Raw genomic sequence first — 23,679 nt, 5'->3', positions numbered from 1 at the left:
CCGCGTCAGCACCAAATAACAAATTAACTTCACTGCAGAGCGAATTTGACAGTAAATCAAGTTAGGATCTTTTTCAAACAGGCATCGAGACTGAGGTGTCTGTGCTGGGCTGGCTGGTGTCAGACACTTCACACACTACCAGCCTCTCTGTGGGAATGTTTGGTTTGGGACACAACCGTGTTATTTTTGTTACATCGAGGAGAGGAAAGCGCAAACTGCAAGGGTAGCAGAAAAAAACACCAAACTTTCTCTACAAAGCCAGCCCCTGCAACGTTTCACTGCACATGATAACATCGTCCGTCCACACAACAAGTCCTCTTTCAGCTACAGATTATTAACACATCGCTGAAAGCGGCAGAGAGCAATTCGCTGTTGTCACAGGGTCTAATATTTATATTTATCTAGTTGGGAGAGGCATTGACAAACATGTCACACACCTGCAGTTTTATAGTACGTGCTACTGCAGCGCGGTGTCAGAGAAAAAGACTGTACAGTAGAGTTTTGTTGGGGCGAGAGGAAGACTGTAATTACTGTCTGACGATTCATCTAGTCACTGCATAAAATAGTGTTTATCCAGTCGCCCGTGTTTCTGTCGTGGCTGAGGGAGGAGAGGGTCATGTTTTGCACAACTGAGACAGCCAGGGCAATCAGGAGAAGAATCGTGACTCCAAAACATTCAGCCTTTCTTTCTTTTCTCTTTTTCTCTTTGTCTCTCTTTCTGTCGCTTTCTTTCGGGTTGAGAACTGGTGCCTTAGAAAATTACATCTCCCTATCCTCCCCCCTCTGCCACACCCACACACAAATAAACATAAAAAGCTAATTTGTTAGCGCCCTCATTTCAGAGGCCTGAGCAGAAGAATATTGTTGGGGGGAAAAGTAATGCTTTGTCAAATGTTGACATGTGTTGCAAACATGGGGCCTTCACCAGCAGCAACAGCAGCAGCGTTTTGTAGAGCGGCTCAGGCACATTGTCGGCACATGAAGAGAGGATGCTTTGAAACAAGATTAGCCTCCAAATGGCCCTGCCTGCCCCCATCCATACCCCTGTGCATAATGTGTGTGTGTGTGGATGTGCGGCAGCACAAAGATGCTAAATGATTATATCCACTGAAATATTTGTGGGCCTGTTTTCTCACAGAATGAGTCCGGGTGTCATGTGCTGTTTATCACTGTACAGCTGAAGGTGTGTGTACACATTTGTTCTACTGCAAGGCCCCATTGTCTGGCACACGGTTTGGCTCAGCTTCTTGGGCCAGAAAGCACACGTCCCTGTCACTGAGGCTACCTCCCCTTAGCTTTGGGTCAGGGTGACACTGGGCAGGAGGAGAAAAAAAATCCATCACCCCCCACACCCTGCCCCCACAAAAATGAATCAAAATTGGAAAACAACATGCAAGGTCCGCCTAATACAGGAACACTTGCAATATGCTGATGTTTTCTTTTGCACACTGTGTTTGCTAAATTGCCTTTGACTGCGTGCATCAGTAATGAAACTTTATGTCCTTGTGGAGAGGGCAGCAAGTCCGTTCCAGTTAGGACCGGGACGATCTCTCCTGTCTGGCTTTTGTAAGAGTTTTTTTTTTTTTTCTAATACATGTCCTTATGAATAAATGAAGCCCATGAAGTCATTTTTTCCATATTTGTGTAAATTGCTTTAAAAGCATTTTATCATGTCATAAAAAAGCGCAATTGATCTGCTGGGCTTAGCCCATTGGACAGCTGTGTGTTTTGTTAATGGCCACTTTGCTCCAAGCAGCTTATTAAAAAATTTATATATAAATGCAAAAATTGCATAAATTATTTAGATACAGTAAGCATTTTTTTGTTTTGGTCAGGCAGGGAGGGGCTGTTATCAGTATGGAAATTTACCATAGTATATTATCTGCTGAAATATAGTAATATATCTGCCCAGACACATATGTGTCCTCCTCACTGCACCCCCACACATGCAGAGGCGCAGGAAAAAAAGTATATATTTTTTGATGACTTCGTTTCAGCAACCACGGAATGTCACCCATATCCTGGTTGATTGTACTTTCGAGTTTTATGATGTTTTTCCATTGATTTGTTTCCCCGGCGCAGCTGCCGACCTCTATTGAGGGACGAACGTAATCAGCGCTGACGCAAATTAGATGGTTATTCGTTTCGAAAATTGACAGAAAAACAATAAAAAAGATGAAATGCTCCCAAATCAATAGATATAATGAAATTCAAATAATCCGAGAGATGAGGTCTCCATGGCAACTGATAATGTGGAAAAGAAAACAATTTAATAAAGGACAGACACGCTTTGAAAACAGATTGGGGAGGGGGGTGGCTGTAAGGCGGGGAGAGGAGAGCAAAGCAGAGCAGAGGAGAGAGGAGGTGGGGAGATGGAGGGATAGAGAGAAGGAGGGAGGAAGGGAGGGTGGTGGCGGGGTGTTTGTGGCTGTAGTGGTTGCTCTATAGCTTGTTTCCCCCAGCGTGTGAAGGATCTGTGTCTGTCCCAAGGACACTGGAATAATTAGAAAAGCTTTCAGGCCAGAAAGTGCAGATTCAGGTTTTAATACACAAAATTATTTCAGGGGCAGTGAATCGGAAAACCATTTGTTGGTGACCTTCCTGAGAGGCCTCCCCCTCCCCGGTACAGGGCAAGATGGAGGCTATGTGGCAGCGCAGTCTGAGTTATGGCATATTTGTGTTTTTATAGAGGCAGGGGGAATGGAGTTGGGGAAGTTGGGAGGGGGGTGAGGGGGTAAATGTGTGTGTATGGTTGTGTTGTGGTTGGTGTGTTCGTGTGTGCAAGAGATTGGGAAGAGGGGAACGGTATGGGGGGGTCACAAGGAGACATTCACGTTCGTGTGTGTGTGTGTGTGTGTGTGTGTGTGTGTGTGTGTGTGTGTGTATGTGTGTATGTGTGTATGTGAGTGGGTCTAGCAGGAGTTTGGGCAGAGGGAGGGAGAGCAAAGATGAGAAAGGAGAAAGTGCAGAGAGAAAGGGGGAAGTTGCAGATCCGGCTGTATTTACAGATCAGTTGTCAAAAGGAGCCATTTAAGGGGAATGCGCTCGTTCCTGCACTGTGGCAGGCGAGGTGCCTGTTTAAAAAGAAAAAGACAACTATGAACCTGAGAAGGAGATAGTCAAACACAGGCTTTTTTTGTAGAAGACAGACAGAGCAGGGGGTGGCGAGGGAAGCGAGTGGGTGTTAAGTGACTTCATTTGTAGTCTATTTAAGGTATGTTTTACTTGTCCTTGTGCTGCTTCTCCAACATCTAATGCAGGGGCTTCGTTCTAGTTAGCACAGCAAGGGAATAATGATGGAGTGCATGGTTCTTATTTCCTGTAAATACAAATGACTTTTCTCTCATCTGCCTAAAAACTTGTATTTGATTTCAGCCTTGCTGTCAAGGGAGATTTGTGACTGATGCTAACAGAGATAAGAGTCAAAACCAAAAGCACAGCTCTGTTGCCCTCATTAGCTTATCACAGATGAATGTATGTACACTTTCTACAGGCTTTATTCAACATCCGTATCCTGCTCTTGTAACATCCTATTTTCTTTATTACTCCTTGAAGGCAGTCTTGTTGGGCGTTGGAGCCTTGTCTGTCAAGTAGTGACTACTATTTTTTGTGTCATTAGAAGGCTTTGTTTGACTCAAATAAAGGTGATCCACCCTCTGTTCAAATGATACCAACAGCAGGTCCGGGATATCAGGTCTTGAGTGCAGATACCCTTATCCTGTTCCAGGCAGCAATAAATGGAAAAACAAGTCCTTACACAAAGCAAAGCCTGATAAATGTTCTTCTGATATTTTAATAGCATATGATCCAGGATCACTGCTTTCCTGCAATATAAACTGCCATAAAGTTGAGCAATGTTTGATAAAAATGAGGGATCAAGTTCCACGCTGTTAATCTTAATCCTTCATCTTGCCTTGAATTAGTTTGTTGCTTAATACATAATGAAGGTGTCATCATTCTCTTCCATGTATTTTTAAACATGGATTTATTCCTTGAAAGCATTTTTCTTTTTTACATTTAATGCAGTTGTCAAAATGATGTTGAACAAAGCAGATCATTTCAGACTTATTTAGACTCTGTTCGATCTTCTGTTTTTTTTTTTACTTAGAGGCGTAACAAGCTCTGACATTCTTCAGCAGGACAGCTAATTTTCCCCCTGTACTGATATTGCAATGTGAAAAGTGCCCCACAAGTAGGAGAGAAACTAGAAATTCCCCACTGTACGCTAGCTAAGAGCCTTCAAATCTCACATGCCAGTGTCAATGAGGACTGTTTTCTTTTTAGAAATAAAAAAAAGGATGGACAGAACAGAGACCTGAAATACGAGAGTGGATAGGTATCCGCTATGTGTTCGTGTATGAGTGTGTGTTTGTGCAAGCATGCACATGCACACTGACACACACATAGGGCACAAAGCACATGTTATCACTGTCAACAGCAGCAGTAGCAAACAGCAGCAGTTGTTCTGTGTGTGTTTGTGCTTGTGAGTGTGTGCGTGTGTCTGTTTTGTGTATGAGTGAAAGGGTGTATGCTTTTGCATGCCCACAATCTCTCAGTCTCTCTCTTTCTGGCTGCTGGCTCTGAGGGACCCACTGTAAGTCAATCTGTGTGTTCATATTCCCCGTGAGTGTGTGTATGTGTGTGTTTGAGGCACTACTGTACTACACTTCAGGGGCCAGGAGCCAGGACCGAGCCCAGCCGAACAGCGCTGAACAGGGCTGGAAAGGGCCGAGGGCCAGCTCCCTGTGCACACTACCCACTTCACACCTGTCTCCCTCTCTGTCTCTCTCACACACGCGCGCACACACACACACACTGAAACAAATGCACACAGCTCATACAGCCGTGCTGCTCGGCACAGGGCTCTCATTGTAGCAGTGACAGGAGGGCGCCCGTTAAGTGGCTCTCTCTTCCTGGGGCCTGTGTGTGTGAGAGTGTGTGTGTGTGTGTGTGTGTGTTTTGTTCCCCCGTGTGTCTGTGGGGTGGAGAAGGGCGATGAAGGACCCCTACTGGTAAAGTGGGTAAACTCGCACAGCCTCGACATCTGTGCTCAGAGAGAGGTGGGGTGGGTAGGGGGGGAGCGAGGGGGAGGGTAAGGAGGGAGGAGAGATAGACAGCGAGAGAGGAGGACAGGGTGGGAAAGAGGAAAGGAGTGAGAAGTAGAGAGGGAGGGAAAGGGAGACAGAGGGGGGAGAGAGAGAGAGAGAGAGAGACGAGGCTTGGCAGAGAGCAGTTGAGGAGAAAATGCCTTGCTTTGTGGAGAGAATTCTTCCAGGGCAGGAGGGAGAGGTGAGACAGAGCGCAGAGGGCGGTCTGCTGCCAGGTAAGACTCACACACACCTTACTCTCCCTCTCTCTCTCTCTCTCTCTCCCCTCTCACTCTCTCTCCCTCTCTCTCTCTCCCCCCCTCACACACACACACGCACACTCACGTACACATACACACTAGCAGGAGTTGAGTGCTACCTCGAGGTGAACGGGACTGCTACTAGTTGCAGTTGGCATGAGTCAGGCACGCATGTGTAGTAATTTGGTGGGTGGTGTCAAAGAGTGTGTGAGTTTGTGTGTGTGTGTGTGTGACAGAGAGGGAGGGGGGGGGGGGCAGAGATTGTGGGCAAGAGTGAGGACACATAGCAGGTGCATTTTTAGTTTGCTTGAAAAATGTTGAGTTTTTTTTTTTTTTTACCCACAATGCACTGGAGGACAGTGATGTGTTTGATTAGTTTAAATTGTGTGCTGCTTCCTCTAAAGTTCTCTTGTTGACTTTTGTGCCTTATAGCACTTCACAGTTCCACTTTTTATGTTTTACAGTTATGTTTATGACTTTGTGGTGGAAAGCAACTCATATCGTACTGCCCAGTTTTCAAGTGCTTTCACTTTAAAATGTACAACTTTCTTTTTCTCCCTTACATTAGTTTAAGAAACTCATTATTTTACAGAATAATAATCAATTATGATGATTTTTTTTTAGGATTTTCAGGGAAAAGTTGTTTATTACACTATCCATCTGATCTCTACACGTCTAACTCTAACATATAAGTTCTGCTTGTCTTAAAAAGAAATAATCATCAATGCTGAATTTAATAATGATTTATTAATCTAAAATGGGCAATTAATAATGATGACTACTTTACTTTTTATAGTTTCCTGATAACTGTTACTTACTTTTAATGCAAATACATTTTTAAATCAAGTCTTTCTTTGTCTGACAAAGTTTTAAATTCAAGTTTTCATCTTCTTAACTCAAGCAAGAAACCTACTTACACCACTTATCACATTTTAGCGCATATCATGGCACGTACTTTACTTACAATGGTGTGATTTCCAGGCTGTTACAGTCTGATGTGAGATAAATAAACTTTACTTAAATGTAAAGGGAAAGAATGTAAGATTTCAAGACACTACTCAACAGACTCAAAATAGACATTATTCAAAAGCACCTAAAATCCTTCCACTCATATGTCAAGTGCAGATGTGTCCGGATATGACAAGAGGTAGTTTGCGGTATCGGACAAGATTGATCTGGCTGTTTAGATACAGATGTTGTGATTAAGAGATTGGTAATCTGAGGGATTTTCCACTCTGTTGATGTAAACAGTGTTGGTTGAAAAAAGACTAGAGAGTCCTTTTCTCCCTTGTGGAGACTGTTGTGAGAGGAATAATCCACCTCGTGTACTATTAGATTTTCTCCTTTTAGTTAAATAAATACAGTTTCTGTGAACATAAACACAGATTTACACGCGGCCCTGTGGGTGTCTGTCTCTCTAACAGCCTCCTGCTTCAGCCTGGGCCTGACTTTTCTTGTCGAGGCCCAGAGAAGAAAAAAAGAAAGAAGAAAAGAAAGACGAGCAAGAAGTTGGCCGGCTGTAACTTGACGTTTGCTGTTTATTTGTTTTTATAACAAATGGAACGGGCTCCCCGAGTGAAAGGTGAAGTCAGAATTGAATTTGGCTTGCGTTACCGTGGCGATCTGGCAACCGCTCCCATGTCCCAAAGGACTGCTCTGGTTGCTGTGTGCCGGGCGCGTGTGTTTGTTATTTAACTGATGTGTGTGCATGCTACTGCTGCTGCGTGTGTGAGTGTGTGTGTGTGTGTTTTGGTAGTGGGTGGTGGTAGCAGCATTCACGAGAGAGACATTTTACTAAGCAGACATTTCCCCCTCTGTTTTCACTCTGACCTGGTAGGAGATTGATGACTGAATTGTGGAGTACATGTTAACAGTAACTGGTGATTTATGAAGATACTTAGGGTAAGTGAGGCAGCACAGGCTGGAGGGAAAGAAAAAGATACAGCCTTTTAAGTTAATGCAAAAATATAGCCTTTTTAAGTAATAATTGTTATTACCACTGCAGGGTTTGAAGATAAGTCTGACTTGAATATGCACAAAATGCAATGGGAAGCTTCCCCTTTCTGTTTGCCTTCCTTTGTTTGTAAAATGTGTCAAGACTACAATAAATATTGTAAGTTTTTTAAGAACCCCCCCCCTTAAAATACTCAGTTTACATTTACAAAGATTGATATCAAGAGTATTTAAGATAGCTTAATTTCAATTTTTGAATTGATAAAAACCCCAAACTTTTTCCAGGGTAAACCACAGTGGAAAACTTTTCTTGGATGAACCTTTGCACTGCAACAAGTGCACTGTGTGTTTTGGCAGACCCCTTTAGCCAAAGATCCCTCAGAAAATCCGCATGCAATTTTAGAAGAATCAGATTCTTTCCCTTTCCTTGGCTCATGCGCTTCCCTGATATTATGCACACGGAGATCCTCCTCTCTATTCAAATATGAGATTCAATCCACTTGAATGTGATCTATGGCATTTTTTGAGAATAAAGCAATTTTGGGGAATATGGAATAGTGCTTCCCCTGGAAGAAGGATGGCTTTCATTTTTTTTTTCAAGGCACCTCTTAGACTGAGTGAAATGTTTCCCTTGTTCGCTCAGGGACGACTTTATTTCTTACCAGGGATTTAACACTCACTCAGTCCCCTCATAAATACAGCGTCCCTCAGTCCTCCGCTTGCCATAACTCATGCACTAACTCTCTAGCTAACTAAACTCATATAGCAGAGCCAACACTTGTTTGTCTTTTACCTCAGCCTTTCTCTCCCACTCTTCCTCCCCGTCTCTTTTCCTCCTCTCAGCTGATTTATATGTGACAGAATCTCCTCTGACTACCGTCTCACCAGGCTCCTGTACTGATCTCCTTGGCCCACTCGTGGAGTGGGTTTTGGAAGAAATGTGGATTTGAATATGAGCCAGCCTAATCTCCTTGAGGCTATTTAGAGTGAGCCTAATGCTCCAAGAATGAGCGAGAACAGCACCGGAGAAAATGCGGACGTCCCTCTCGGCGTGTCACAACACAACTCAGGTCTCCAAAGAAACGAAACAAGTCTTTGATTAGCTGATGAAAATCACTCTGTAAGGCAAACAACGTACATTTGTTCTCTCAAGACACCTGTAGAAGCTTTCTGTCTCATTAGGAAACTCTCTTTTTTTGTCCTCCTGCCTTTATGAAACCTTTTGTAGAAATTTTGCCTTTTAGCATGTCATCCCAATGGTACAATAAATATCAGACATACAGCAGCTGGTGAACTTTGAAGCCATTTTACTTTCGGCAGATGAAAGAGCTCAGGTGGGGTATTACGGTGCGGTGGAAGCCTTTACTGATCTGGTGCCGATTGGCATTTTGGGAGGAGACAGTCTTTCTGGCGTGGTTCCCATGTTGGTTGTTAACAGCCTGCTGGTACCTTCTGTTCCCTCAACTCCTCAAGCATCTGAAGACCCTCTGAAGTCAAAATCACCCATTTTGACGTCTCATGGCAGCACCCGGCATTTTGTTGTATTTGCGTTTGAAAAAACAAGCTCCGCTCTGAGGAATTTCCCTCAGCGCTTGTTGGTGTCTGATAGGGGAGGAGGGTATCATTCCTCCTTTTTCCCCCATTCTCCCAGCTCTCCTCGCTGTCCTTCCTCTCTTTTTGATCTCACCATCAAATCTTCCCTGGTTTTCATGAGTGACGTTTACCCGAGAGCGGCATGGGAAATGGTTGGCTGAAGAAGACGTTTGAGAAAATACGCCTGGGCAAGCTATCACCTTTGATAACGCCATAGTTCCAGTGGGAGAAGAAGAAGAAAGCCAAAGAGTTGGAGCATTGTTGGTAATGAAAAATGTCATGCAAGAGGGAGCATCTGTCTGATCACAGCCTGTTAAACCAACAATGTATAGTACAACAGATACTTCAGTGGTACATCAAGCATGTATCTGTTGTTGTACCGCAATGAGTGTTTGACCCAGAGGACTGATCTGGATCTGGGGTACCACACTGTGCCTTTATTGCACATCAGCTGGGTACCAAATGATCTCATAATAAAACATTCCACTCACACACAGTGGGCCATGCTGGCGCTGCCATCAACATTGGCATACCTTCAGCTGTGTCACCATTTGGCAAAAGGCTGGCAAGGCACTTAAAAGGATGCAAAAGAAAGAAGAAATAATGGGGTAGTGGAGGGTAGTTGAAGGCACAGAGAGCAAGAAATGTTAGCTTTAGTAATTACTACCTCTATAGAGCAGCAGTGGAGAGGACAGTGAGGCAAGCGAGCGCACGAAGGAGGCCCCGTGTGCAGATAATGAAGGGGTATCATTGTAGCTCTGACAGCGTTAATCTTAGAGTGCCTCACAGTGTGTGTGTCTCTATCTAGATGTGTGTATCATATGCATATACTTCTTGGAGTATATAGAGGCCATCATACAGCTCAAGTGACTCTCTCCCTATATATGTAAGACCTGACACCTCAGTGTGTCCCACCATGTTAGTTGCTGCCTCTAACATCTTCTTGAAGATAGTCCCGAAACTTCACAGCCTCCTGCGTCTTCCTCATAAAAGCTCCGGGATCACCCATCAGCACACAAAACTTGTCATCTTTGTGGAGGAGGGAGCAAAGAAAGGAGGGAAGTGAAAAAAAAGGGGCAAGTGCGATCCAACTTTCTTTGTGCCTCCCTTTTCTTTTCTTTTTTCCTCTTCCCATTTGAAGTTGTGAGACACTCATTTAAGCCTCATTGCACACCAACACTCAACACACGAGAAAGTGTTATGAATATGTATCAACACAGCATATGGCAGCAGTAGCACTGGGACTAGGTGTGTCCAGAAGGGTAGAGTGCTGCCGATGCATTATTCTCCATTCAAATTACCACAGTAAGAATGCAGCGGGGAGCTGTGAGGTTTTCACCACCCCTTTAGACGGGGCAGGAGAAGAACCTGGATCCTGGGAAACAGCAGGAACGGAAGAGCAGTGATGAGCACAGGAGTAGGCCAGCTGAGTTTCCTTGATTTGGTAGATTTTTTCGGCAGGTTCAAACCTGGCACTCGCTGACACGGGCGTGATTAAAAGTGATATTTCTGACACATTAGGATGCGCACGGGAAGTAACCTCCTCTAAAGCGTTCATTATTAGATGCATGACAGACCTGAATATTTATAAAATAGGTTTTAATAATTAATAGCAGCAATCTGCTCCCGTAATTCATCAGATTTGCACTTCAACAGAGTATCCGTTTTCACTTTAAAATAATAATAAGAGGAATATTAATGTTGGAGAAATGTAAAACGGGCAGCTGGATACAGCGCAAACAGGCAAGCACTCCATGCTCACTTCTGAGGCTTTCCTTTAACCTGTCACTTTTCAAATAAAATTACATTTTAAGCCGTCAACACTGAACCGTTTGAAAACCGTCAGTTGTTTGTGCTTGACAATTTAGTGAGTGGCTTCTGACAAATGTGGCAAGTCATGAAGATAAAGATGCAGGAAACAAAGTGGGTTTGGTGTAGAATGCAAAAGTAGTCGCTGTGGTTTTATCAAAAGCAAATTTATTTGTTTGAGTCAACTTAGCAGCACTTCCTTTTGTATACTGAGACCCAAAATAGAAGGCATTCTTTTTTTCCTGTCAAGCCGCTTTGCTTGTTTCATCGTTTCACAGCCGTTTTCCTTTTTTTTTCTCTCTTTTTGTGAGTGTTGTTTTATCACACCTTCAAATTCAGTCACGGCACATTCCTCCGTCTATTGAACTCCCAGAAACAAGAATGTTCCTGTTTTAGGTGAAAACTGCAGCGTTTAGTTCTGCCTCCACTTCACATAGAACTTTTCGGTAAAGCACACTGTTTCAGTGCTGTCTCTGGCGCAGTGGTGTGTTTATCCTCACTGCAGATCCTCACTTTTTCCTCAGTGTGTAGGAATGTTAGAGTATGTATTTGCTAGTCTGTGTGTCTCAGAGCAAGTGACGTGACCTGCAGACCTCTAGTTAGAGAGGAGCAGAACAAGAGCGCAGAGCACAATGCCCTGCTGTCCACAAGAAGACATACAACAACACACCCTCTTAATTGTTCTGAGCCACTTAATGTATGCATTTACATTATGTTGTGGACATTCTCACACTTTCCACCACACACACACACACACATACACACACAGAGACTTTAAAGTGACATACATATCATTTCAACACTGTTGTCACTTCCTTCCTGCTTATCAGAAAAGTAAAACAAAAGTTGTCACAGCGGATTCACAGCCCCAGGGTCTGAAAAATGTAAATCCCAGGAGCAGGAAGACTCAGTCTCATCACTTCCTCACTTAGCGCTACAAAGAATGTGTTTTGATCAAAATTTAATGGAGCTTCATAAGAAGAACACATTGAACTTTTGAAAGTGAAGAATGTGTTAAAAAACAGTAAGTGTTAGAAAAAGTCTCAGATTTTTTGGTGAACCATGGGTCACTTTTGGACAGGTGGAAAACCTGGCCAAGATGACATTTTAACTGGCACCTGTGATTCATTGTGCCGCATGTAAAGTCCAAAAGAGGAAAAGTCTGTCAGGCAGAGCAAATTTTTTAATGGCAGCCAGGGATCGATGCTGTCAGCACCGGCATCCTGTCTGGAAATACATGCTTTTTGGGGTAAATGTCGCCTGCTTTTTTTCTCAGAGAAGAAGAGTGAGCGGAGAAAAAGAAGCAGAGGCAGGAGGGGGGAAGGAGGCAGGAGGCCAAGAAGACCTGATGCAAACATTCCAAACTGGGCTGAATTTGGGGAAATTGCCTAAAAACCATGGACTTGCACTCTCATTCACATGGCCCCCAATCTGAAAAACAAATTCAAAACCTAACCTTGGAAATCAATTAAGAAGTCCCTGAGAGCCTGAGAAAAAGAAGGGAAAGGTCCAACCTTCTTTTTCCTCCTCCCTCCCCCTCCCTGCATGTCTTTTCCTCTCCTCCACTTAACAGGGACTCAGATCTGCCCATCACAACACTGCCTTGTGTGAGGAGGCTTTGTCAGCAGGGGCTTTATTTAATTTTTTTTAACGGCAGAGTGCCTTATATGCTGTCAAAATGTCTTAAGAGTCTTATTAAAGAAATGCCACAGCTCATTTCCTTGTAATGCAATTCATATGCTGGTGAATGGGGGCATGTCTAAAGATCTAAACAGCTTTGCTTTTTAGGCTTCACATTAGGGGTTATCTGTGAGGGCTTGTCATTGATTGACATTATCTGGCCTGACAGGGCCTCATATCAAGGTTAACCTCATGGACAACAGTGCCACCCGCACACACACACATACACACACTCCATCACCCACACTGGTAGTCAAATAAGGCACGCTCTCCTCAACTTCCTGTAGAGAGGGGTGCTACGTACATGTGCCGGCTTCATCTGTGTGTGTGTGTGTGTAAGCCAGGTGGAGATTTCCAGACTTAATTGATAACTAATGGAGCGGCGTGTGCTGAGTTTACCCTGGAGGATTGACACAGTGTGTGTGTGTGTGTGTGTGTGTTTGTGTGTGTGTGTGTGTGTGTGTGTGTGTGTGTGTGTGTGTGTGTGTGTGTGTCCGCGCATGTGTGCATGTGTCCTGCGGAGAGTTAGAGGGGGTAGGTGACGGTAACAGGATGGGGATAACTTACTCAGCAGTGTAGCTCCGGATTCTGGTGAATTAAATATGGCTTCAAAGATAATAACATGGATTGACACACACCAGCCTAGCTGCGTCTGACCTCTTGGGCTAGCAGGCCGTTCACTTTGCCCAGAAAAAAGAGTGTAACCAACACTTAAATCAGCACAATACACACACTCACACACATCACCCCTTCTCCCTCCCAACAAGCCACAAAGGCGAAGAGAGATCCCCGTGACCAAAATACAACTGAAGCAGTTAATCTGTACAGATATTAGCTCAAGGGCCCTTGAGAGGTGCACCGCTGAGCCCCTTCTCCACTGTACTACCCACACTGCCTTGCTGCCGAACCACGCGCAGCAACCATGAGGGAGGGACACAGGGTCGTCTGCTCATTTACCATGGCGGTTTGCTTATCATATTGCACTCCTGGTGTCTTCAAAATGAACATGGGAGCTGAGCTTCAAAACAAAGCTGCAGGAATAAATTTCCCCTGTTCAGTCTGTCAGGGCATGGGACTGTGTGCGATTGTGTATTTCTCAGAGCAAAGTTTTTGCCTCCTGCAACATTTAGAAATTAAGACATCATCTGGTGCCAGCTGTGAGTCCAGATTTGATGTACAATTTTAACAAGTTAGCCATGTGTCCCATGAATTACCCTAAGCAGCAAACTCAATAAAAGTTGGCTGTTTTGGTACGTGGCTGTCAGAATGGTTCTTGTCACTCATGTCAGATTGTTTTTCCTCTCTCCCTTAGACCATTTTAGGCTGCTTGTCCTCTGTTCTGGAAAACACCATAATTACCCTGTTTGTGATGAAGCCGGAGGGCGTATTTGTCCTTAGATTTCAACTTTCCTGCCTGATTGCCCTCAAGTTCAGCGTCTTTCCTCTTCCGTCTGCACTTGAAATATACATTGTTTTCTTCAGCCATTGTCCTGTGCAGTGTGTGTGTTTGTGTGTGTGTGTGTGTGTGTGTCATACTGAGGCCGTTTGTGTCTGCCTTTGTCCTGCAGCGTCTTCTTTGTGCTTAGCAGCGGTGTTAAGGGAGCGTAGCCCTTGGCTGAGGGACTGTGTTTGATAACAGCCCGTGGACTGAGCTGGAGTGTAATAGTCCAAACGGGTCCTTCAAGGTCAGCACCCCCAGAAAGACAGCACACAATGTGCAAGGTCACATTCTAGACTAAAAGCAATAAGTGCTTTATTGATAGAAAAAAAAAACAACAGGCAGGCAGATGTGCAACCAACTGATTAATAATAAAATACATTTGTGGGAGAGAGGGAGAGACAAGGGGAGGGAGGTTAGGGGGCAGAGGAGAGGAGACAGCTACCTCCTCACTGTTTGTCCATGTGTTTTTAACAGTATTGGTGCAGCCACGTGCATTTACAGTACGATTCGCAGCAAAACATTGATCTTGTAGTGGAACCTAAAAATCAATGAGAAATCCTGTGGTTAAAAAAAGAACTAAATTTGACATATCAGTGTTGGTGGAAGTTTCCTGAGTGCACAGTGCCTCTCTGTAACACAACTGCAGGTTTCTGAACCTGTACAGTATGAAGGGAAAGTACTCTTAAAACCCACTTCTCCTGTTTTGACAGTAATCCACGTATCATATAAATCTAATCAGTATCATGTTTTATGACAGAGACAACAGTCACTGTAGGTTCCTTTTTTTCCATTCGGTCACTTTATGAACAATATGCCTTTTGTACTGCACCCACAGAGCTATTATCTTTTTATGAAAATAAGCAGAGGGCATTGGACTGTGGTCATCTTTTATGTGCCTTTATCGTGCCTCCTCTCATGCTCTCTGTACCTCTTGTTCTCTTTCCTTTCAACCTGGTGAACCTGCCGAGTGAGTAAAGCTCAAAAAGTGGATCAGTAAGTGCTAGATTCAGATTTGAGGTGGGGAAAACTAAGTCCCAGTCCCAGAAAAACCTGTTTCTTCAGGGAACACTCTTAGGGACAAGAGGACAGGGAGACTTCCATATGCTCTGCCACCTCCCTCCCCTCAGTGATCACTTACAGTAGTCTACCCCCACTGTGTATACTCGACTTTACACCCCCTTTCTAAATCCCTTCTCTACGTAAACTTCTCCTCAGATGTACCCACCCCTAAACCCCCATCTATCAACTAGTTGGCAATGGCATTGTTTTTAATCATCAGAACCTCAAAATTATTATTATCGCTTCTGATGCGGCAATTAAAACTTCAGGTCAGAGGCACAACGAGCGGTGATCAGCAGCCGAGCTGAGAAGTTTTAATTAGACGATCAGAACCATTAATGCACAAAAAAAAGGTGTGCGCTGGGAAATTAACGGGAACGTCTTAATCAGGGTTAGCGACTCCGAAGAGGAGTCAAGTGAACAGAGAGCAAAAAACAAATCATTTCCGCACCACTGGGACAAAACTCAATTAAATATGCATGCGGAAAAATGGAAATTTCTCAGCATCGGCAGCACCGACTGTTGGAAAACTGTGGCAAAATCTCACTGCGGGGTCGACGACCTGCTTATTGTTATTCTTGTGTAATAAAAATGAGAGAGGGGCCAGATGCTGGGGTCTGGGTGTCGTGGCGTAGTTGTCCATCAGTGGCTTTACGCTTGACTTCCTTGCGGCTGCCGCTGCCTCTCTACCGTGCCATGAGAGAGAGAGGAAAAAGAGAGAAGAGGAAAACAGTCTCTTCCTGCAAGTTGTAAATTTACAAATATAAAAACATGGTAATTTCAAGTGTGTCTGTGTATGTTTGCCTGTGTGGCTCAGTGATTTCCCTGAGACGCACATGCACACACACTCTCACATATACATCTCTCTTGGGAGCGAGAGACACAAAAGGTTCAGTGAGCTACACACAGGGAGCTGCAGCCTTGTCGATTAATCTGCCAAAGGTTCATAAAGTTATAACCAAGCTTTTTTTTCTTTAGAGCTAAAGCAACTCTCTGTTGCATATTGTAAAATAATCCTGAGCTGAACAGACATCTCCCAGACCCTGTTTGTATTAATTAACTCCTGATATTGCGGGGGGTTTGTCCCTGTGTCAGTCATGTAGGAACTCAGCAGGAATCTACAACAAGCCCGGTACCTGTGTTTGATTAGGAGAAGACATAAGCCACAGCTTAAACAGGTTATATCTACCTCTCTTATTTACGGACCCTCCTTATGCTTGCTCCATACAAACTGGAAACACTGCAGGGAGTCGGTGAATTTATGGTGCTGCTCTGCATTTGATTATATACAAGAGTCACATTATTCAATCCTCTATTTTTTCTTTACATCTTTAATAAGATAGAAGCAAAAAGCTTTTTGGACATGAGCGCCCTGGTCTTGTTTGTTAGGAAGAAGTAAAGTCACAGCCATTGTTAACTCCCACATTCTTTACCCGAAGCTGCCTTGATTGCAGTCTGTGCACGTTCACACAAATAATGCACTTCCAACAGCGTTATTAGGATTTGAAACTCCACTTGATTGGGCATGATATCATTCTGGCACACAAACAGAGACTCTGCATCAAAAACCAACAAGACCTGTGGGGCTTTGAGCTGTGAAAGAGTAAGTTTTTAAGTGGGGAGAGCTAGACATGAACACAAGCTGTGTTATCCAGCACTGAGAAGAAACAGACACAGAGGGAACTTTGATGCTCTTATTTTTGACTGAAGATGAAAAAGAACCTGACCTATTCAAAATAGTTTCTTGACTTTTTCCTCAGGTTTTGGCCTTATACAGACAATAAATGGCGCTCCTTTGTGGCCCTGCACTGTTTCCAGTAAAAATAGTGTCACAGCTAACATAAGCAATCGGAAAAATTAGTTTCAGCTGTTGTGCTCAAATTCAAACCTGTCTATTTTTCCAACCCCCAGTGCTTACTGAGGTGTCTCCTCCTTGACAATTAGCACACCAGGCTAAAACAGACTGTAAATAATGTCCAATGCATGTGACAGTGTTGTTTTTCTTTCTGATATTCATTAATAAGGCAGAATGCTTACTGGACTCTCAGGGAGGTGGGGGATTCAGTCCCAGAGGGAAAAGTTGTTCTTTCATGTAGGTCCCCACAGATTTTATCTCATTGTACGCTATCATGCACACAAACGACTTGAGGTAAACAGCTTAGTGTTACCATAGCAATCCCTATTGTAAGCAATGGCAAAAACCTGCTGTGGACAGAAACCCTCAGCATAAATAATAGTTTAGACAGCTTCCATAAACCACTGAACCATAACATGTTCCTCCTCACGGGTAGCGCACAGTTTTAAAGCACATCCTACTTTCAAAAATAAACACTGAATCTGCGGCAAAGTTGTTAATTTAGTTACAAGCTGGCTCCACAAGTAGCACTTTGTCCTTATTGTTTGCAGAGAACCATACATAAATACTCACTAATGGAAAGAAACAACTGTGTAGGGGTCATTTCCTACAAGGAGCTTGAGATTTCAATGCAAAGGAAATCGGTAGTTAAAGCATGAAATACTGAATGCAGTAAACAGAAAAATGACCTCCACTGCAACACCCAAATGACCTCAATCTTCCTTTGTGGAGTATTTCTGAAAAAAAAAAAAAAAAAACTTGAAAATTTATGTCTTCCACTTCCTAATAGTTTTTCCAGCTGATTCCAAAATTGCTGTCCTCTTAAAGGTGACCCTTTCACCTCCGCCTGCAATTGTCCAACACTAAATTGTACAGTAATGTGCCGCTGATATATAGCCCACTCAAAACTACATAATTCCTGAAGTCATTGTTTCAGGGGAGGAAGTGTGCAATGTAAATACAGTAACTGAGAAAGCATGTGTGGGGAGCACGGGATGCATTGTCTGGCAATGGGGTGATCTGTAAACTCCTTCAGATTGTATATCCTCTAATGATCCCACAGCTTTGCAAAAGAAAATGAAAACAGGATTTTATGTTGCACTGATGTGATTTACATAATGCTGGCAATGGCTCACACATGATTGTGCTGGGCTTTATGGCTGAGGAATAATGAGGAGGCTTGTACTCATTGTTATAGAGAGTGAATCGACTCTTTAAGATAGAACTCAGTTACCTCTGATAACTCATATTTTTTTCTGCCGATATGATGTGTTCATAGCACTGCATAGTGTATTATCTTTACCACAGCGGGACTGAGTTATATTCAATAAAACTTCAAACAAAAAAAAAATGTCAACTGTAGCATGCAGTTGAACTGTTTTTTACAGGGCCTAGCTGGCAGAGCTTTAAAACTGCTGAGTGAAAACAGAGTAAACTGTTTAAGTTACCATGTTTGTCTGGTCTCTGGAGTTTCTACTGCTTTTTTTTTCCAAGCCTCTATTACTAGCAGTCTCCTCCTCCTTGCTTCTTTAAAGTTATTTACAACTTGATAAAGATCTGGCCTTGATTTTTATTCAGCAAAATGCAGTTGGAAGGTGAACTTTGGTGGCTCTGGAAATAAAGTGAAAGGTACCAGAGTGCAGTTTCTGCCCTAAAAAGGCAGCTCTGGATATGGAATGCCACAGGCAGCTGTTCCTGCCTCATCAGAGGACATGTTATAAAGATAGCCCCACTTGGGTTGAAATAATGCCACCCATTCCTGCCCCAAAGCACACTCTATCATGCTCTATTGTTCAGTGAGGCCGCACTGGGAGAAAACAAATGTTGAGACTGTGCAGTATGTCTTGTTAAGCAGAGATATGTACAACAAGGTAACTACAACATTTTTTGTTTGATGTACACATGCTGCTGCCTTGGCTAGATCAGCACTAAAAGACAGCCTTTGAATGAAGGACCATGTATTCATGGTTTATTATTTTCCTTTAATAAAGTGAAACCAGCAGCCTCTGCAGAACCTGTTATTGAGTCTAAGCCCACTGAATAGCCAACATTAGAGCACGGCTCCAAAAAGCTAAAAAGTGCTCAGCGTTTTCACTCCACATCTTGACAGCTTTAACACTGTGCAGCCCCCCACTCAGTCGCAGGACCACAGCCTCTTGAGGTGAGAGTGAAGATAACATTTCACGGTGTCTCTATAGAGCTGTCATGTGAAGGATTATGTAGCCATGTTTTTGCTGCTTGTAGTACCATAGGGGGTCTGATACCTATCAGCTTGTGATTTCAGCTGCCTGCACTTTTTTTCTCCTTTTTTTTCCACCGTGGTGTTAAACACTGAGCTGACCGAAGAGGTGTGACTTAGAAAGATATGTACAGTATCTCTGTGTGTCCTTCCAGTCTTGTGCTGTTATTGTTAAGTGCCTTTGGATGTTATTAATAGCAGCAGTCACTGTTGTTCTAGGTTGTTTTTCCACCGTGATGAAAGTTACTGACAAGTAAAAGCTGGTTTGAACTTTGTTTCTGGTGGAACTTAAAGCTTGCCTTGATCTTCTTTGAAAAAGTTGCTTATTGTTAGAAACATGTAATTATTTGATGTTATTTATCTGTTAATGTGTAATGTTGCTAGAAGCGGCACTGAACAACTTAAACTAAACTTGAATCTTTGTCTTTGTTCTTGTTTTCATCAGCTGAAAGGAGTTTATGCACTGAAACGACCTCAGGAAAATCCAAGATGGCCGCCAAAAGGAAAGGTGGCCTAAAACTCAATGCTATCTGTGCCAAGCTGAGCCGCCAGGTGGTGTTCGACGTCAGCTCCCAGAATGCAGAGGGAGACCAGAGTATAGCAGAAAACAGTGAGCGTGGCAGTTCCCACTACGATGACAATGAGACCAACTTCCCTGAGAGCCTGAGCCTAAATCAGAGCCTAGAGGAGGACCAGAAGAGACGCGAGGCCATCGAGAAGTGGGTCAACGGGGAGTATGGCGATGAGCCACCAGCTCCCGTGGACGAACAGGAGCTTGAACTCAAAGTCAGCAATGACGAAGACAGCCCTCCTGAGGGCGTGTACATGGTACAGCCCAAAGGCTGCAGCGATGACGAAGAGGAGGCTGAGCCCGCGGCGGGGTCTCTTGATGGCAGTTTCCATGACGACAAAGAACCTGAAGACAGGCCTTCAAAAGATGACACCTATATACAGCCAAGAGAAGCCCAGAGTCGCCAAGCACCTTTCTCCTCTCCAGGTACATTTTACTGTCTTTCATCCAGGTGTTTATTCCAGACTCAAACTATTCCTCAACTCTATTCCTTCATCTTCTATCATTAACCCCTTAGGCCTTAAAGACATGTCACTACATCAGTATCAAAGGGAAGAGGCTCAGATTGAGGGTGGGTGACATTGGCACATCTACATAAGCTTAAGTGTGCCCATTATCGGAGAGAGAGGCTCTAGAGTTACATTAGGAATAGCCAGTGACATTATTGCCCTAAAGACAGATTCAACTGGCAGGCCAGGGGGGAAAACGGGAACTTGTCAGTGTGTGGTTAACTCTACAAGAAATTCATAAATGGAGTAGGCTTACAACATAAGGCCGTCTCTGCTCCCTCCCAGCAGCTGTGGGCCAAGAGCGCATGGCAGGACCAGGCTAAGCTTCATATTACACCCAGGATTACATTTTGAGTCTTTGATTTTCCCTAAGCTCACTAAACTTAGCCTCTGCTTCAAGCTCCTCTGTTTCATGATGGTGTAGTCCGCCGTGGAGGAGCTTGCTTTTTTTCACAGCTGTCAAATCCAAGAGATCAGATCAGATAAAATCAGAAATAGAAGATTTATATTGCACATAGCACACTTAAGTATGGTATTATCTTCTCACAAAAAATAGGGACTCCATGAAGTCATGGTTAGCAAAGATGAACAAATTTCAATAAATTCTTGAATACTACGTGCTCTTGTTAATGACTTATAATAACCTCTGTTTAATTGTGACATGGTTTTCCTTCAGTATAGTTCACTGATTATCAAACAGATAAAGCTGGCAGACTTTCAACTGTCATTTTAGCGCAGTAGTAGTTTGAATTAACAGCAGTCTTTTACAAAAAGAGCACAGTTTACAGTTGTATGCTTTGTGACCATTAAAACCACATGTGTTCTCACTATGAGGGAGATTGGCCTTTGTATAGCAGAAGTTAACACACAGAACTGTAAAAAAAAAAAAGAAAAAAAAAAGCATAGCTTGGTTATATGAATAGATAAAACCCTTTTCACAGACACCCAGAGGAAAAAAAAAAAGCAATTTGCAGGTGAGACCGGTTGTTGCGGTACAAAAACAAGTTTTGTTTTGAGCTTGCTCACATCAGTTTAACTGTTTTTTGGTCTTTCATCTGGGTTCAGGTATCTCCCTTAGTGTCATGTTCACATGCTCTTTTTGTCTTCATTTCTTTTTGTTTTCACCAACTGCACAGCAGTGGCTCTGGCCACACACAGAATTGGGGGCAGGGGCTTCTGAGAAAGTGAGGCAGGTTTCATATCAGAGCTAAACGAAAAAAAGTGTTTGTGGTTTTAATTAGTCATTTTGTGTTTATTTCATGGCCATGAAAAGCCTGTCTGAAAATATGTATTACTGCTGTGTATCAGGCCTACACCTTTCCCTGCACTGGCTCCCTCACTACTTTACATCTCACAACAAAGCCGCCGTTTGAAGACTGCGGGGAGAGCATACTGCATCAGTTGCAAATCTTGTCTTAAGAGTGTTTTTTTTTTCAGAGTTGTTCTTTGTTGATTGTAACTAGGGCATCTATATTGCCATGTTTCTGCTCAGCACACAATTAAAACATTTTTCCCCCGCTCTCTCTCTCTCTCGCCGCTGTCTTTCAAAGGCTGATGCGGAGTGCACATAATTATGCATATAAACATAGTGGCTTAATTATCTCTCACAACATCAGTGACAATGTAATTAACAAACATTGCAAGATCAATGAGAGAAACTGCGACCTTCAAAACATTTAACTCCTCACATTGAGGCATCGTGCGGATTTCCTATCAGTGCAAAACCCCAGAATACTTTTCCTAGATAATTTAGATGTCGCATTAGAGCCCTCATAAGCAAGTCAATGGAATAACCAATAAAAAAAAACTATGAAAGCAATGACAGAGATGCTCATAGTGATGGATCAAACAGGCTTGACCATGACTTCCATTTGCAATTCTGGGTTCACTGTAAAAGGTTATTGTTCATTTCAAGTAGTTTCAAAGCCCTCTCTATTTACTGCCTGTTAATTAACTAACCAAACAGAGAGCAAGTTTGAAGCTCCGTACAGTTTTGTATGTGTCAAATTAGTCCAAACAAATTCACATAATGTCATTTATTCAAAGCAACTCTTTATCAGGATACCACTGTCCATTTAAACAGAACACACTTAACTTAATTCACTCACATGAACACAAATTGCTTTTTAAAACTCTATTTAAATGATTGCTCCGTATGAAATCATCCCACTTTTCAAAACTTACTCTAAATGAAATCCCACAGAAACCCTGCAACTTATTAAATCATTTTTCAACCAAATGGTTTACATTGTGTAGGTCTGCTTCACAAGTGACACCCTATGGAGGGTATTCAGCTCTAGATTAGTCCATATATAGCCACCAGAATGCACCTTTATCATCAGCGACACCTCTGCCTCTCAGTCCTGTGAGTAGAGAAGCTATGCCACGTTGATGGCCATGTTTGGTCAGCCAAAAGGAGATAGAATACCCATCTGTTATCATATCTGAGAGGGTAAATGTGGCCTAATTGCAGCAAATATAGACAAGACAGGCCTGCATTGGTGTTAGGACTTGCTTGCTTGAAGTGTTAAGATTAGAAACCATTCTTTGTGGATTTTCCAGTGACACCAGAGAAAGTGTAGAGGGAAATGTCAGGTGTGTTAAAAAACAAGAAAAAAAGAGAGGCAAATAAAAAATAAAATAGATTTCAGTTTCATTGACTTTGTTTTTTATCCTCAATGTCTGATGGAATTAGTGGTTGCCTCCTTGCCCCATATAGTTTCCTACCGGGTGTCACATGACTTCATTAAGAGGCGGTCTGATACTTAAGTAGAAAAGTCATTTATATGGTGTTTAAGAAAGGTTATCTGTCCTGTCATAATCCTTTCAAGCTCAATCATTTGCCTTTCATTGATAGCGCATCACGTGGCGGCTCTAAGGAGATAGAAACTCAGCTAACTGTCTTTAAGTACAAAGAAATTATATAACCTCAGCAAATAGAATATAAAACAATCCCCATTATATCAAAAACCTCTAATCTTTCTACAGTTTCTTTATATTGAAGATATTTAATTCTGACTATTTCACAGTCAGTACAAAGTTACATTGAGCAAAATTATCTCTTAAACCTCTTTTTATCAGAAATGTTCCTCCCACCCTATGTCAAGTCCACCTTCTGTTAAAATATAATTCCTCTCTAAGTAAAGTTCTTTGAAGGGGGGTCAGCCCTAACTTTAGAGCTATGTGATATACTATGACCTGAGATGCCCTCATAAATACAGTAGCTGTAAAATGCCAACAACCACTAAAGTTATCAGCACCTAAATGACGTGAAAAGAAAGTGAAACTTTCTAAAACTGTATGTTTTAGATGGATATGTTCAGATGTTCAGATGTTATTCAAGTGACATTTAATGCTATCTGCTATAATTACTCGAACAGGTGAAGGAAGTGGAAAAACTAAATATAGAATAAATAAAACTCTTCTGTAACTCTTGTATGTACAGTATATCAGTCTGTGGTTTCAGTAGATGTGAAAACATGGTAGATTTGATAAAAGGATCTGAAGCTTACATGCAGGTATTTCTTCTCAAATACCTGATCTATTTCTCTTTAATTTTTTATGTCCCTTCAATCCAGCAGATCCTCTTTCATACTGATGCACCGTGCTGCGGAGCAACCCCA

General features: G+C 42.8%; 1 protein-coding gene across 1 annotated transcript in view; it reads left to right on the top strand.

Annotated features, from left to right (window-relative positions):
• The first annotated feature begins 5,244 nt into the window (after positions 1–5,244).
• The window catches only part of casz1 (castor zinc finger 1), a 44,804-nt gene continuing 26,369 nt past the window's right edge, over positions 5,245–23,679 (top strand). Inside the window, exons 1-2 of the mRNA XM_034696849.1 lie at positions 5,245–5,323; positions 19,422–19,973. Of these exons, the coding sequence (XP_034552740.1) occupies positions 5,245–5,323; positions 19,422–19,973 (631 nt within the window). The remainder of the gene's footprint in view (positions 5,324–19,421; positions 19,974–23,679) is intronic.

This window comes from Notolabrus celidotus, chromosome 11 (genome assembly GCF_009762535.1).
Source record: "Notolabrus celidotus isolate fNotCel1 chromosome 11, fNotCel1.pri, whole genome shotgun sequence".
NCBI lineage: Eukaryota > Metazoa > Chordata > Actinopteri > Labriformes > Labridae > Notolabrus > Notolabrus celidotus.
The sequence above is the reverse complement of the archived record's forward strand: the minus strand, read 5'-3'. Positions and strand labels throughout refer to the sequence as shown.